General features: G+C 39.6%; 1 protein-coding gene across 3 annotated transcripts in view; it reads right to left on the bottom strand.

Moving 5' to 3' along the window:
* Positions 1 to 7,815: 7,815 nt before the first annotated feature.
* MORC3 (MORC family CW-type zinc finger 3) overlaps positions 7,816 to 16,866 on the bottom strand; it is a 41,803-nt gene continuing 32,752 nt past the window's right edge. For 2 of the 3 annotated variants that reach the window (XM_049710607.1, XM_049710608.1), the window contains exons 15-17: positions 13,791 to 14,679; positions 12,078 to 12,232; positions 7,816 to 9,309 (exon numbers count right to left, since the gene is read on the bottom strand). In XM_049710607.1, the coding sequence (XP_049566564.1) occupies positions 9,156 to 9,309; positions 12,078 to 12,232; positions 13,791 to 14,679 (1,198 nt within the window). In that variant the 3' untranslated portion in view covers positions 7,816 to 9,155. Of the gene's footprint in view, positions 9,310 to 10,586; positions 10,639 to 12,077; positions 12,233 to 13,790; positions 14,680 to 16,866 lie in introns of all 3 variants that reach the window. The other variant, XM_049710609.1, reaches the window with a different exon arrangement.

The following is a 16,866-nucleotide window of genomic DNA, read 5'->3' as shown; positions in this document are numbered from 1 at the left end:
AAGCAAGGATGCAATTAGATATTTATACAGCAGTGTTCATAGCAGCATTAATAGCAAAAAGTGGAACCAACCTAAATGTCCATGGACGGATGAATGGATAAATGAAATATGGTACATACATACAATGGAATATCATTCAGCCTTAAAAAGGAATGAAACTGATACATGCAACAAGATGAATGAACCTTAAAAATGTTATGCAAAGTGAAATAAGCCAGACACAAAAGAACAAATATGGGGACTTCCCTGGTGGCGCAGTGGTTAAGAATCCGCCTGCCAATGCAGGGGACATGGGTTCGAGCCCTGGTCTGGAAAGATCCCACATGCCGCGGAGGAACTAGTCCCGTGCGCCACAACTACTAACCCTGCGCTCTAGAGCCTGCGAGCAACAACTACTGAAGCCCGCGTGCCTAGAGCCTATGCTCCACAACAAAAGAAGCCACCACAGTGAGTAGTCCCCGCTCGCTGCAACTAGAGAAAGCCCACGCGCAGCAACAAAGAACCAACACAGCCAAAAATACATAGATTAAAAATAAAAAGAACAAATATGTTATGATTCCACTTCTATGAGGTACCTAGAATAAGGAAATTCATAGAGACAGAACGTAGAGGCCACCGGGAGGCAGGTGGGAATGAGGAGTTATTGTTTAGTGGATACAGAGCTTATTTGAGATGATGAAAAAGTTCTGGAAATGGATAGTGGTGATAGTTGCCCAACAATGTGAATGTACTTAATGCCACTGAATCATACACTTAAAAATGGTAAAATGATAAATTTTATGTAATGTATATATTTCCACAATAAAAAAATTAATGAGTTAATATTTACAACACACACACACACAAATATTACCGGAGGGATAAGTTAATGAGGATACAGATAAGACAAGATTGACCGTGAGTTGGAAATTGTTGAAGCAGAGTGATGGGTACACATGAGCTCATTGTAATAGTTCCTCTATTTTTTAAAAAAAAATTTATTGGAGTATAGTTGGTTTACAATGTTATGTTAGTTTCAGGTGTACAGCAAAGTAAATCAGTTATAGATATATCCACTTTTTTAGATTTTTCTCCCATATAGGCCATTACAGAATATTGAATAGAGTTCCCTGTGCTATACAGTAGGTCCTTATTAGTTGTTGTTTTTTAATTAATTTATTTATTATTTTTGGCGGTGTTGGGTCTTCGTTTCTGAGCGAGGGCTTTCTCTAGTTGTGGCAAGCGGGGGCCACTCTTCATCGCGGTGCACAGGCCTCTCATTATTGCGGCCTCTCTTGTTGCGGAGCACAGGCTCCAGATGCGCAGGCTCAGTAGTTGTGGCTCATGGGCCTAGTTGCTCCATGGCATGTGGGATCTTCCCAGACCAGGGCTTGAACCCATGTCCCCTGCATTGGCAGGCAGATTCTCAACCACTGTGCCACCAGGGAAGCCCAGTTATCTATTTTATATATAGTAGTGTGTATATGTCACTCCCAATCTCCCAATTTATCCCTCCCGCCCACCACTTTACCCCCGGTAACCATGTTTGTTTTCTGCATTTGTATCTCTATTTCTGTTTTGTACAGAAGTTCATTTGTACCCTTTTGTAGATTCCACATATAAGCAATATCATATATGTCTCTCTCTGACTTACTTCACTCAGTATGACAATCTCTAGGTCCATCCATGTTGCTGCAAATGGCATTAATTCGTTCTTTTTTATGGCTGAGTAATATTCCACAGTATATATGTACCACATCTTCTTTATCCATTCCTCTGTCGATGGACATTTAGGTTGCTTCCATGTCCTGGCTATTGTTAATAGTGCTGCAATGAACAGTTTCTCTACTTTTGTATGCAATTGAAAATTCTCGTTATAGAGGGAATTCCCTGGCTGTCCAGTGGTTAGGACTCCAAGCTTCCACTGCTGGGGGTCCAGGTTCAACCCCCGGTCGGTAAACTAAGATCCCGCAAGCCACCTGGCATGGCCAAAAAATTTTTTAAAAAAAGAAATTTTTAAAAAAATCCCCGGGGGCTTCCCTGGTGGCGCAGTGGTTGAGAGTCCGCCTGCCAATGCAGGGGACAAGGGTTCATGCCCCGGTCTGGGAACGTCCCGCGTGCCACGGAGCGGCTGGGCCCGTGAGCCATGGCCACTGGGTCTGCGCGTCTGGAGCCTGTGCTCTGCAACGGGAGAGGCCGCAGCAGTGAGAGGCTCGCGTACCTCAAAAAAAAAAAAAAAAAATTCCCTTTACAGAGCTTAAAATATCTGATACTGAAAAAAATCAATTTAAGGACACAGTAAATTAGTGGGAAATGAGAAACTACTGGTTAAAGTGATGATGGTGAATATGGTGTATAATACTATTATCATATACTTTATATAACATAATTATATGTAAGTATTATAATGTGTAATGATTTTTATTATTGTCCTAGACCCCTGTAATTCTCTGCCCAGGAAAAGAGGTAACAGGTATAGTTAGTTATGTCAGACTGCGTCACTTCTCTGGCTGTCAGCTGGTTAGAAACTCACACTGTAAAGTCACACAGCAAGTTGGGAAGAGCGCTTTCCAGCATCTAGAAAGCGTCATGCAGACAGCATGAACACCACAGTTTGAGATACTCCACCAAGGGAATCGCAAAGACATGGGACAACTGCCTATCCAGAAAAAAAAAAATGAAAAGCCCACATCAAATTACTTCCAGTCAGCCCTGCTTCAGATCACGGTACAAACTTTCAAAACACAGGCCACACGGTTCAAAACACAGGCCAGTTTTCAACAGCATTTAACATGAATGAGGAAGACTGATGACTCATGTACTTTGTGAATATAAAGCACCGTTACACTTTGCTATGAAGATACAGCTGAATTCTGGGTAATATTTACATAATTGAAGATACTCATAACCTAAATATTAGCCAGGCTGGGGTAAAAAGTTCTTTGGAGTCTATTCTATATATCATTACCATAATGAGTCCTGACTGCTTTGCAAGAAATTAATACTGAACCTTGAGGTTAAACTTGTTTTACATGTTTGAAATAGGTAATTGTATTTACTCAGCCCATTCTCATTAGAATGCCTGTGTAGGAAATTTACTTGTGATTCACACTCCAGTTTTGTAATGGTTAATTCATTCTCTATGACCACACTCACCTAAAAACTTCACCTGCATTTGAATGGCTTGAATTTACCAAGACTTGTCTTCAAGGGTCTTGACTTTCTCCCTAGAGGCCAGTATATGTAAATTAACTTCATGACCACAAAATTAATGCTAAAAAAGCAATGCATATATATTTTCCTCTATGCCAAGTGGATGGATATTAATGGCATTCTTTTTGTGAGCTGTGACCAATGTCCCAAGGACAAATACAGGGACTTCCCTGGTGGCGCACTGGTTAGGAATCCGCCTGCCAATGCAGGGGACACGGGTTTGAGCCCTGGTCTGGGAAGATCCCACATGCCGCGGAGCAACTAAGCCCGTGCGCCACAACTACTGAGCCTGTGTTCTAGAGCCCGCAAGCCTCAACTACTGAGCCCGTGAGCCACAACTACTGAAGCCTGCACGCCTAGAGACCATGCTCTGCAACTGGAGAAGCCACCGCAATGAGAAACCCATGCACGGCAACCAAGAGTAGCCCCTGCTCACCACGACTAGAGAAAGACCGCGTGCAGCAACGAAGACCCAATGCAGCCAAAAATAAATAAAGAAAAATAAAAATGCAGATGAAGTGCATAACCTAGAAATATCTAAAAATTTAAGAAAAAGTTGGGGGGAGGGTTAAATTAGGTGATTGGCATCAATATATACACACTGCTATATATAAAATGGATAACCAACAAGGACCTACTGTATAGCACAGGGAGCTATAGTTGTATTTTGTAATAACCTATAAGTGAAAAGAATCTGAAAAAAATATATATATATAAAAAACTGAATCACTGTGCTGTACACCTGAAACATGACATTGTAAATCATTTATACTTCAAAATAAATATATAATAAAATGCACGATTTCATGTAATAAACAAACATAAGAAAAATTTAGGTATATCATGAATGCACAGAATATATGTAGATACTAGTCTATCCTTACATAGGTATAAGGGGGGTGATATTTAATATAAAATTAATGTAAGTTTCCTGTTCTATAACTTTGCTTTCAAAGAATTACATTACCACACAGTATGCTTCTCTCGTAACTGGAGAAACTGCATATCATCACAGGTAAGAGGTTTTTTAAAATATGTAACGTTTCCAATACTGTATTAAGAATATAACTGTAGGGACTTCCCTGGTGGTCCAGTGGTAAAGAATCCGCCTTGCAATGCAGGGGACATGGGTTCGATCCCTGGTCAGGGAACTAAGATCCCACATGCCACGGGGCAACTAAGCCTGCATGCCACAACTACTGAGCTCACGCGCCTCAACTACAGCCTGCATGCTGCAAACTACAGAGCCCATGCGCCACAACTACAGAAGAGAAAACCCACACACCACAGCTAGAGAGAAGCCCGCATGCTGCAACGAAAGATCCCACAGGCCTCAATGAAGATCCCACATGCTGCAACTAAGACCCAACGCAGCCAAAAATAAATTAAATAATAATCTATGAAAAAAAAAACTATTGAAAAAAGAATATAACTGTAATACTGTATGCCATAAAAATTTTATAACGAGCTTCCCTGGTGGCACAGTGTTTAAGAATCCGCCTGCCAACGCAGGGGACACGAGTTTGAGCCCTGGTCTGGGAAGATCCCACATGTCATGGAGCAACTAAGCCCACATGCACAACTACTGAGCCTGTGCACTAGAGCCCGCGAGCCACAACTTCTGAAGACCGCACGCCTAGAGCTGGTGCTCCGCAACAAGAGAAGCCACTTCAGAGAAGCCTGCACACCGCAACGAAGAGTAGCCCCTGCTCGCCGCAACTAGAGAAAGCCTGCGTGCAGCAACGAAGAACCAACACAGCCAAAAAAAAAAATTTATAACGGGCTTCCCTGGTGGCACAGTGGTTAATAATCCGCCTGCCAATGCAGGGAGCATGCGTTTGAGTCCTGGTCCGGGAAGAACCCACATGCCGCAGAGCAACTAAGCCCGTGCGCCACAACTACTGAGCCTGCACTCTAGAGTCTGTGAGCCACAACTACTGAGCCCGTGTGCCACAGCTACTGAAACCCACGTGCCTAGAGCCTGTGCTCCGCAACAAGAGAAGCCACCGCAATGAGAAGCCTGCACAGCACAACCAAGATTAACTCCTTCTCGCCACAACCAGGGAAAGCCCACACGCAGCAAAGAAGACCCAATGCAGCCAAAAATAAATAAATTTTTAAAAATTTTATAACGATTAGTATATAGGCTAGGCAACCGTGAAGCAATTGTATTGATTACACCAGGCTACCAAAAAGCAATCATATTCCTTGCTGCTTCTTACCAGTGCATGAATCATTATACCTGTAAATAAATGAATTTTTCACATCACCTTTTCATTTTCAATGGGTACACGTAACATCTAGTGTTGTCTATCATTTAAGATAATACAGATGTACATACTGAGATGGTCCATCTTGTAAACAGATGACGAATTTGGCAGTACAGTACTGTATTTTCCTTATGATTCTCTAACAATTTTTCTCTAGCTTACTTCATTCTAGGAATACAGTAAATGATACCTGTAACACAGACAAAACATGTTAATTGACTGTTCATTGTTGTAAGGCTTCCAGTCAACAGTTATTAGCAACTTTGGGGGAGTCAAAAGTTATACGTGGATTTTGACTAAATGGGGGTCAGAGCCCACAAGCCCCAAGTTGTTCAAGGGGCAGCCTCATATAAAAAGACATGAATCCAGTGGGTCTCTCACTCCATTCCAATGAGTCTATGTGACACTGTGCAAAGTAAGACTGAACCAACTTCTGAAAGCTAAGAGTTGTCTGGGTAGTGTTTGTGGCCACATTAATAAGCATTTAGCTTCTTTAAAGCAATAAACCAAAGAACCCAACAGAAAAGAATAGGCAGAGAATATGACAGGGTACTCAGAAAAAGGAATTAAAATGGCCAATAAAACATATGAAAACATGTTCAACCTGAGACAAAGAAATGCAGGCTGCCACTTTCCCACCTATCAGCAAGTTTGATGGAGATAGGAAAAAACACACTCTCACATCTATTTTTCATAGGAGTATAAATACTCGCAACCATTTTTGGATGGCGACATTTATTAAGATTAACACGGCATACACTTTGACCTACCACTATTCACTACAAGGTATTTACATTCTGGATATACTTTAAAAAGTATGTGTGCTGTGTATTTTCACAGCAGCAGCTTTTGTAGTAATATCAAAAGACGAGAAATAAATGAGGGCTGGGAGCATATTCATGTCATAAAATGCTACTAAAGCTGTTCAAAAAGTAATATGGAAATGTTACCAATTATATGGTGTGATACCTGTGTAGATTTGATACAAATATATAATCAAATACAAAGATATAAAATTTAATATAAACTGAATGCATATATATGTATGAATGTGTGTATGTAGGCAGCTAATACTTTCTGGAAGGACATAAGAAAACATTTTTCATTTTATATCATTCTGTTGTATTTACATTTCTAACTTGGGCATCAACTCTGCTTCCCTCTCCCTGTCCTTGCTTACCCCAGTGAGAAAGTGGTCATGCAGATCCTGAGTTTGTTTCAGGAACCACTTGAGTTCAACACTTACAAACATTCATCACTGGAGGGTATAGATCAACAGCTCTCAGCTCTGAAGGTGCACTGGGAGGCCTTAAAGAAAAGAAGCCTGACAGTTTGGTCCAACCCCCAAAACTCTTAATTAGTACAGGGTGCATCCTCACACTGGGATTCCTAAGAACCGCCCAAGTGATTCTAAAATGCAGTCAGTGAGTGGTAAGAACCATCAGTACATGTCACTTTAATTATCCCTCCATGACAAATAACGACCTAATGGGCTGTATGACAGCAGGAATCAAGTGTCTGAGACCATGGGCAGAGTCACCAGCACCTCCTGCCCACATTAGGAATTTGAGGCCCAAATAAAGGCCACATCCATATGCCATGCCTCTCCTGCTGTGTGAAAATTAGCTTTCACTGATTTTGTGGTCTTAGCTGAGGTCCTGTTTGTAGGGACTGTGGACTATTCTGGTTTACGTCCTCACACTGCTTTTAAGTTTTAAATAATTAGTTTAAGCCACACTATCCTCCCCCACACTAGCCTTTGAACAAATTTAACTTGACAAAAAAAGACAGGTATCGCTACCTCAACAGATGACATGAAAGCCCATGTACATTCTTCTGTTAAATTTGCTAGCCACAAAGTCGTATCTTGGCAATGTTTGTTAAAGAGTGAATATTAGCTAAGTAATTCCAAAGAATCGATTTAGCAAGCAAGTTTCTCTAAATCTATGATTAACTTTGCCATTAAGCCAGTTAACAGCCATATAAAATATGTATTTTTGCAAGAATATAGCTGACCAAAAGGCAGGGAAAAAGCAAATTCCAGAAATAAGTGCTACATAAATACTCACAGACTTAGACATGCTATACACAGCTGCTACCATTTAGGCAAGGTTTCTTTAGATGACTTACACAGTCTCTTTTTGAGTGGAAAATGCACGCACACACTCTCAAGGTGAGCCCAGTCTTAGAGCCTTAATGGAAGTAAATATAACTTCTAAATTTTTAGAAATTATATCTTCTAAATGTAACTTCTAATAAATACAGTAAAATGAGCTCAACTTGAGGGTCTTAACAGACACAATCTTACTTTTCAAAATATAACCTGAATACAGAACTCCTTAAAAGTAGTATCTGAAGTGTGAGCCATCATATATATTTTTATTTTATTACAAGATATTTTAAAATTTGAGCAGATACAACTGTGACAGAAAACCAGCTTCATACCAAAAATACACTTTCAATTACTTTATCAAGCAAATAAAAATTTATTTGCTTTTTCTAGAAGTTAATGTACAGTAAAAATTTAATATTGTACATGACAAACATGTAATTAAGCATACAAAAGGAACATGTATTCAATGTTCAGAAACAAAAGTAAAAATAAATAGCAATGATAAAACTTTGAAAAAAATAATGCACATTTTAGTTGTGGAAAATATGATTCTTAATTATATATACAGTTATACTTAATAGAAAGCCATCTCTTTATAATTGCACAAAACACGGGACCAGTAAAGCATAATTTTTATGGCATGTAATACTATAATCCTAGGTTGTTTGTTGCTTAACTCCAGGATATAAAACACTTAGGTTTGTAATATAATAAAAGGTATGCAGTACTGTTGGAGAAAGATTGTCTTCCTCAACTCATATTAACCTGTAGTACTCCTACAAAAGGCTGTACAGGAAATTTCACAAAAAGAAATAGTAAACAATCACTGTGCCCACTCCATGCGGACTAAGCAGCCAAAAATGGGCTTCCAAGTAAATGTGGTGGGGCATTTAATATTTTTATATTTTTATACTAAAAATCATTATTTTTTTCTGTAAAAACACTTTGTGTTTAATAACCATGATCGGCAATCTCAGCACACACAAAAAAATCCTGGCAAAATGGATGGAGTTTCTGCTTACTTTATTTTCATGAATAAAATATTTCAGGAGATAAGAATTTATAGAAAAGAAACATTAATGCTCAATTACTTACAACTTATCGGGAGTGTTATTCCATTTTTAAAAACCCTGTTTTAAACTTCTCTGTAAGAAAATCAAAGGTAACATTTCCATTTGTATTATGGCACAGCCCTCAAGTCAGAGAAAAATACACTTTGGGGAACCAGAAAAGACTGCACAAAGGTTAGGGGAATCCTGAAAACCTCTTGGTGAAAAACACTTGAGTCCTCTAGGGTAATAAAAAAATATGTGTGACTTAATTATAAATATTTACATTTCAAAGCAGAATCATGAGTTAGCTATGTAGCTGCTCAATACCAATGATTCACAGGCATTTCAAAAGGTGTGATAGTGTGTCCACAATATTTGTGTCCACACTTGAATGCATAGAATACAGAAAAGATTATGGTTCTTCAGTCTGTTCCGTATCATATCTATAACAAAGTTGCTTAAATTTTGAAAGCTATACAACCAGAAAGACGGAGCAAATATTTTTTAGTATCTCACATAAAATACACTTTAAGTACTACTGATTTCACTCATTTGCTCGACAACTTGTCCTAAGATCTCATCAACTACATCGACATCATAATTCACTTGCTGAAGATCGAGATCAGGTACAATCATGGCCAGGAGCTGTCCTACGTTAACTCGAAGAGATCGAAGTTTGAGGCTGCAAATACAAACATTACACCTATTAGACGAACATTATAACAATACAGTTTAATATTCAGGTAGGCCTTATAATTTAAGGGAAACATTAAAATGGAATCTCTGTAGAATGATATACAAACTAAATGAAAAGCAAAACTTCCTCAAGAGAACTAGATTTAACAATTCATTTAACTTAATAATTCATAATTTAATAACTAAGTATAATATTTATCTGTTGGTATGTAGAGTATTTCAAAACACTAGCAGCTCTGTTTGGTTCCAACTATTACAATTTTAATTCGAGACTGGGGAAAAGATGAACTGGTAAAATACATAAATTACAAGATGTTATTTACAATTGAAAATCTTGTTATCACCTGGAAAACAATAATGATACACTAGTGAGAACACTGGTCTAAGAATAAGAATGTGTCACTTTGAAGTTCAGCTTCCTTTTGAGCAAAGTGAATTGAATTGTTCCCTAAAACATGTTCTATGAGATATCCATAGTAGTATAAAAGGAAAAAGAAATGGTCCTGTGGTCAAATAAGCTTATACAACTTTGGGTTAAATAATGGTAAAAAGACTTTTTAAAATGCAGGATTTCTGGGACTTCCCTGGTGGTGCAGTGGACAGGACTCTGCACTCCCAATGCAGGGCACCTGGGTTCAAACCCTGGTCAGGGAACTAGATCCCACATGCATGCCGCAACTGGGAGTTCGCATGCCACTACTAAGGAGCCGGTGAGCTGCAACTGAGGAGCCCTGCAGCAGCAACTAAGGAGCCCACCTGCTGCAACAAAGACCCGGTGCAACCAAATAAATAAATATTTTTAAAAAAAAAGCCTTTAAAAAAATAAAATGCAGGATTTCTCTGAACCTATCACATGCTAAAGTTCACTAACTATCCGTTTTACTATGCATTTATTATAAACACTGAGAAACCCTGGATTAAATGATCATTATCATTCCTTCCGTTTTCTATACTGTATCTATCTGAATATCCACATTCTAGACTTCAAACTTCTACAACTACACAGCAAGCAGCCTTTGCAGCAAAGATTGAGACGCCTAGGTCAAGAGAATATTACAGTTGTTTTTGTTCTGCCCCCTCCCAAAATATAAGAAGTCTACATTTAGTTTAGATACTGATCTTTCTAGGGTGGAAATCTCTGAAGGAGCGAGCTGCTCATCCTTGGGTTGACAACGCATAAAAATGTGATTTTAAATATGTTTTTTGTGAGCTTATGTTAAGATTCCATTGGACCTTTGATAAAATTTTACATCATGCCCATACCAGCTGTTTTTTGTCCAAGCTTTCCCACTCATCTTCAATCAGAGGCCCATTTCTATACAAAAAATAGAAAAAGACCAGTATGACCCTACAACCATCTTTGACCTATCCTATCCTTTAAGTCTTTTGACTGTCCTGGCTAATTCCTCCTCTCTACAGGACACATCACAAATCCCTATTTTAGTACACAGAACAGGACTGAGAGAAACATTGTGAGCTCCATATGCAATTTTAAATATTCAAATAGCCACATTAAAAAGTAAGATGAAATAAATTTTAGTTACATATAAAATATTATTTCATCATATAACCAAAATATTGAGGCATTTTATTTATTTATTTTTTCATACCAGGGCATCAAAATCCAGCATGTATTTTATACTTAAAGCACATCTCAATTCAGACTAGCTAGATTTCAAGTGTCAGTGGCCAAATGTGCCTATACTGTCTTGGAAAGCACAGGTCTAAAAGATCATCAGTTACTCAAAGTTTAGTGTGCAAGTGAGTCATCTGGGAGATTGTTTAAAAGTTTCCAATTTAATCAACTGCACTGTGGTCCAAGGATCTGCATTTTTACAAGCACCACAGAGGCTTGTGGTTCCCATTTTCAGAAACACCAGCTGGGGTTTTTTTTTCTGACCCCTTGCCCCCCCATGCTTATATGTACTGATCTATTCATTCTATTTCCATGAATAGATTTAACGAAATCCTTTAAAACCTTAAGCTAAAAAATTAAGTCATAATATAATTAATGTCAAGTAAGGATGGTAAATTATTTCTCAACAATAGTACATTTTAGGTATCAAGTTTTATCATACTAGCAAGAAGAGTTGCACTATTTTTAATGACTATTTTTGTGGGTTTTTTTCTCTCTTGAATGGTTATCAACAGACCACCAATACTGTCAGAACCCCAAGCCCATTTAATATCTTCCTGAGAGAGGGTAATCATTCATTTACTGTTTTCTTATTTTCACAGAACTTCTTCCTAATTAATCACCTGTAATTAGGAATCACCTGTAATGGCAATTTTTAGTAATTTTGTGATTTCCTAAAAGTTAAAATTGGGGAAGGCATGTAGTAAAATGAGGTAGCAAACCATAAAGAAATGGTGCCAAGTACAGAAATTAAAGAAATCAAGGTCAAAAAGTAAGTTTCATGAAATAGACCCTTGTCTTCTAGTCATTGCCTAATTCAGCCCATCCTTCAATATCTGGCTCAATTTTCACTTTTTCCCAAAAAACATTCCAAACCACTCTGACCAATCAGAGCTTAATTCCTTTGAAATTCCTATTTCATTTAAGTTCACAAAATTGTTAGTTCCTTGAAGGGAAGAATGATGACATGCACTTCTTTTGTATCTCTGTCCATCAGAACGTTGGGATCACAGCAGCCAATAACTTCTTTTGCAAGAACAATGTTTGATGTGCACTAGCAAATAAGTATCATGCTAACCAGAACTGCAGCCCTAGCCAAATGCCTCATTTCATATTACCTTTCCCCATCAGTATAATTTACAGACTCCTCGATGTTACTTGACGTTGACACATCTCCAATTTGCCGACTTGTAGATTTTAATTGTTCGATTTCAGTTTTCAGTTCTTCACACTGCAAACGGATTTGTGATTTTTCCATTTCCAATAATTCAACCTGACAAAAAATTAATTAATTTTATAACTGTACAATTTAAAAATACTAATGTCAAAGTGCAAATTTAAGCTAAGAAATGTACAAAATCCTGCTTGATGAAAATTATTACCATAAAAAAATTAGGGCACCTCCCCGCTCCAAAAAGAAAACCAAAAAAACACACACAAAACACAATAGCTTTCTATAAATAAAGCTTCATTTGCTTAGTTTCAGCTCTGTATCTTTTTACATTAGAAGAATACAAAATGTTAATTAAAGCATGACTAAAAACAAATGGGGGCTTCCCTGGTGGCGCAGTGGTTGAGAGTCCGCCTGCCGATGCAGGGGATGCGGGTTCGTGCCCCGGTCCGGGAGGATCCCACGTGCCGCGGAGCGGCTGGGCCCGTGAGCCAGGGCCGCTGAGCCTGCGCGTCCAGAGCCTGTGCTCCGCAATGGGAGAGGCCACGACAGTGAGAAGCCCGCGTACCACCAAAAAAAACCCCAAAAACAAAAAAACAAATGAGACCTAAAAACTGAAAAACCAAGATAAAAATGCCCAAATGATGCTGAGGTCATAGTGACTTTCACTTCTTGCACACTCACCAGCAGTAAGTTACAACAGAAAGCTTGTATTTTTCATGTATTTTGTCATCTAGCTCCTGAGCCAACACATCAAGCGGAATGTCTGAATAAGCATTTATGTCGGCAGTATTTCCAGAAGAAGGGGCAATTCGGTACCATACTGTCGTTTCCAAATTCCTTTTAGCAGAGAAACTCTCCTTTCAAACACCATGTAAATATAATACGTAAAATATTTTTCAAAGGAGCTACCCAAATTTGAACTAGGGGCTCCTCCTTCCTCAGTCAAAGAACCCCCAAATAAAGACTACATTTCCAAGGCATCCACTGGCCAGGTGACTAAGTTCTGACAGATGGCATATAAGCAGCTTTCAGAAACTGCACTCCTTCTCTTTCCTGTTGCCTGGAATGTAGATATACGTTGGCTGGACCTGAAGAGCCATCTCCGACCACAAGCGCAGTGGTCCGAGTGCTTTGCTTTGAGAAGCAAAGCAACGATGTAGAAGGAGCCTGTGTCTCTGATGACTGTGCAGCTGCTACTGTTATGTGGGGTTTTATGTCACCTTCAAAGGAACCTAATCATAAGTAATACAGGGTACCTCTATAAAATAAGGTATTGTCATCTACCCTGTGTGGTTATTTGCAGGCTTATTAATAACGGACTAGAACTCCTGGCATGTTAGTAACTGAGCGTCCCAGTGGGAATGAACAGGACGATCCCTCACTGCACAGCAGTGTCCTTGCGCACTACAGGACATTTACCAGACCCGGTTCCCACCCATTCGATTCCAACAATGCCCATCCCTTCAAGACATTTAAGAACCGAAACTGCCCTACACATTTCCATATGCCCCCAGAAGGACCACTCCCAGTTGAGAACCAGTGGAGTCGGTAAATGGAAATATGATTAAATGATTTATGCCCACCTAGCAACTGGCAGTTAAGCTTTAGATGCCCCTGGACTCCCACGACTCTCACTGTGCTGAATGATGCAACTCACCTCACTTTTATACTGGTCCCTCTCGATACTGCATTTGTCCAGCTGTCTAAATACATCGTCAAGCTGCACAACCATCTCGTCCACTTCACTTTTACTCTCGCTATTGGAACACTGATTGCATTCAGCCTTTACATGTTGCAAAGCACTACACTGTTTTTTCAGCCTTTCTATTTCTTCCAAAGCTTGCCGATACTGAGACACCATATGGTCTGGACTTTCAGATTTACCATTAATACTTTCAAGTAAACATACAGCATCAGTTTCAGTAGACTGATGGCAAGTTTCCTTCTTCACGTATTTGTCATTCATTTCCAGTATCCTCTGCTGTAACACTTTGATTTGGTCAGTAAATACGTGGCACTGTCTTTTATAATTTTCTTTTTCTTGGGTGACAAGAAGCAGCTCATTTCTTAGTTCATTTAATTGGCAACCAGCATCACCAGCAGATTTATCAAAGATTTCCTGGGTTTCACGTATCTTTCCTTCAGTTTCCACACAGGATGGCAGTATGGCTGTGTCATTTCTTACATCTATCTCATCTTCAATAGTTTCTTCCTTTTTAACGACTAAACTTGGTACTTCAGTCTGGGTGGCTGCAGTGGTTCCCTGATTGCACCTGGATGATGAGGTGCCTGTTGAACTAGTCTGGCCACACGGTTCATTATCACCCACAGGCTCCACCTGAACACCGCTCTGCTCCATGTGACTCTGTTGCAATTTCACTTCAATATCATCGTCTACTGCAGGCTTGGGAGTACTGTTTTCTTCTAAGATGATGACATCTTCATCATCATCATCATCTTTATAAGAATTTTCAAATGCTGGATTACTCAATCTCCGATTCTTTGCATTCAAAATTGAGGAACGAGTAGAGAGTCTCCGTTTCAGGCTGGAAAAAATTTCATATATGAAATATAAGATTATAAAATGTAGATATGGAAAAAATAGACGACCTTAAAGTAATCTATCTTGAAATTCTAAGAAATGGCCATGTTCATTTAAAAAAAAATGATATATTACACAGTACTGCCCAATGATTTAATGAAGTAGAGATTATTTTCTCCTTTTACAGAGAAGGAAACAACTATTGAGACCTCTTTTTAAAAGTAGCACATCCTGGGCTTCCCTGGTGGCGCAGTGGTTGAGAGTCCGCCTGCGGATGCAGGGGACACGGGTTTGTGCCCCGGTCCGGGAAGATCCCACATGCTGGGGAGCCGCTGGGCCCGTGAGCCATGGCCGCTGAGCCTGCGCGTCCGGAGCCTGCGCTCCACAACGGGAGAGGCCACAGCAGTGAGAGGCCCGCGTACCGCAAAAGAAAAAAAAAAAAAGCAGCACATCCTTATACTGCCAAATATCTCTTCATTTGATGCCTTCTGGCATTTCAATGTAACATGTCCAAACAGAATGCCACCACCCACCCCAGGGCTGCTCTCTGAATTCCAGAGCTCAGTGAATGACACTGCCATTCCCGTTTGCCCATCAGAATTTTTATAAATGTTCAGTGATCAAAGGTGAACCACAAAGTAAACCAGCATGCCCTATCCTTTCATGGAAAACAATTTCCCCTGCATTAAAAATTGCCTCATTTTCTTCATCTGCTTAGTTTTCTGTGAATTTATCACCAATTGATTACTTTTTGCCCCACTTAGAGGGATATCTGTACTGATTCGCTATTTGGGCCTTATGTGTTAAGACCTCATTTCTCAAGAAGGATTTTCCCCTTTCTTAGGCTTACTCTCTCATATGGAGAGGACATAATCTCCAATAAAATCTTGAGAAAGGGTACATATGACATAAAGAAATGTGAAATTTTGCATGGTGAAAATATCTTTATTCACCTCTCAAGTTCACTGCTGGCTTGAAAAATATAGACTTCCAGGTTGGGAATTACTTTCTCAAAACTTTAAAAGCATCAATCCATTGTTATCTACCATTCATTGTTCCTGCCATTCTGATTCCTGATCTTTTGAATATAGTCTGTGTTTTTCCTCTCTGAGATATTTCTTACCTTTTCCAGCCACTATGCTGTGTATTTAGTGGCAATTAAGTCTTTCTTATATTATTTCTCTCCCTTTGTTCTCTGATTTCCCACTCTGAAATGTCCTTACTCAGATGTTGGCCCCTCCAGTACGTCGTCTCTTCTTTTTTCTACCTTCCAACCATTTATCTTTTCGTTCTAGGAGATTTATCTGTTAAACATCTACCCACCTCTCAATAAATTTCACATGGTTTCTTCTACTCCCTTTGTTTCAGTTTTGTACATCTGGGGATCCTTGGCTATATTTCTATTTCAGACTAGAAGCAGTGAGGTCTGGGAAAGTGAAGGATGCTCAGGCTGTCATCATCTTCTACAGCTTTTCTCTTGGGAGCCCAGTGAGGCAAGGAAGGGAGGGGGATTTCTTCCACTCAGCATTCAAACTTTCCCTTACTTCTGCTTCCAAAACAGTGGCTCACCCACATCTTCAGCAGTAGAAACTGCTCCAGAAAGTAAACTCCCTGCCTTCTGACAGAGGAGGAGAAGCAGCACTGTTGGACTTCGCAGGCTGGGAAGAGGTCCAGGGAACTACTCTTCCTTAAACTTTCATACAAGCTTCCTGTTCTCACCCCTATTTTCCACCTTCAGAAGTTCCCAATGCTTCCAAGTTCTGAGACTGTCTAGGGATCAACGGAGTTAAGCATTTAATTGGAAACTGTCCTATTATTTTTCTTACCAGGCCAATTCCTATTTGTCTCTCTCAAGACTTAGTTTAGGTACACCTTTCCACAGACTTTGGCTCTATGAATTTAAGAATAAATACAGGCTTTAAAAATTAATGAAGGGGACTTCCCTGGTGGTCCAGTGGTAAAGAATCCTCCTTACAATACAGGGGACGCAGGTTCGATCCCTGGTCAGGGAACTAAGATACCACATGCCGAGGGGCAACTAAACCCGTACACCAAAACTACTGAGCCCCCGTGCCTCAACTAGAGAGCCTGCGTGTTGCAAACTATAGAGCCCATGTGCTCTGGAGCACACACCACAACAAAGAGAGAAAACTCACAGGCCGCAACTAGAGAGAAGCCCAGGCACTGCAGC

The sequence above is a fragment of the Orcinus orca genome, chromosome 5, assembly GCF_937001465.1.
Source record: "Orcinus orca chromosome 5, mOrcOrc1.1, whole genome shotgun sequence".
Classification (NCBI taxonomy): Eukaryota; Metazoa; Chordata; class Mammalia; order Artiodactyla; family Delphinidae; genus Orcinus; species Orcinus orca.
This window is presented reverse-complemented; position numbering and strand designations above follow the sequence as displayed.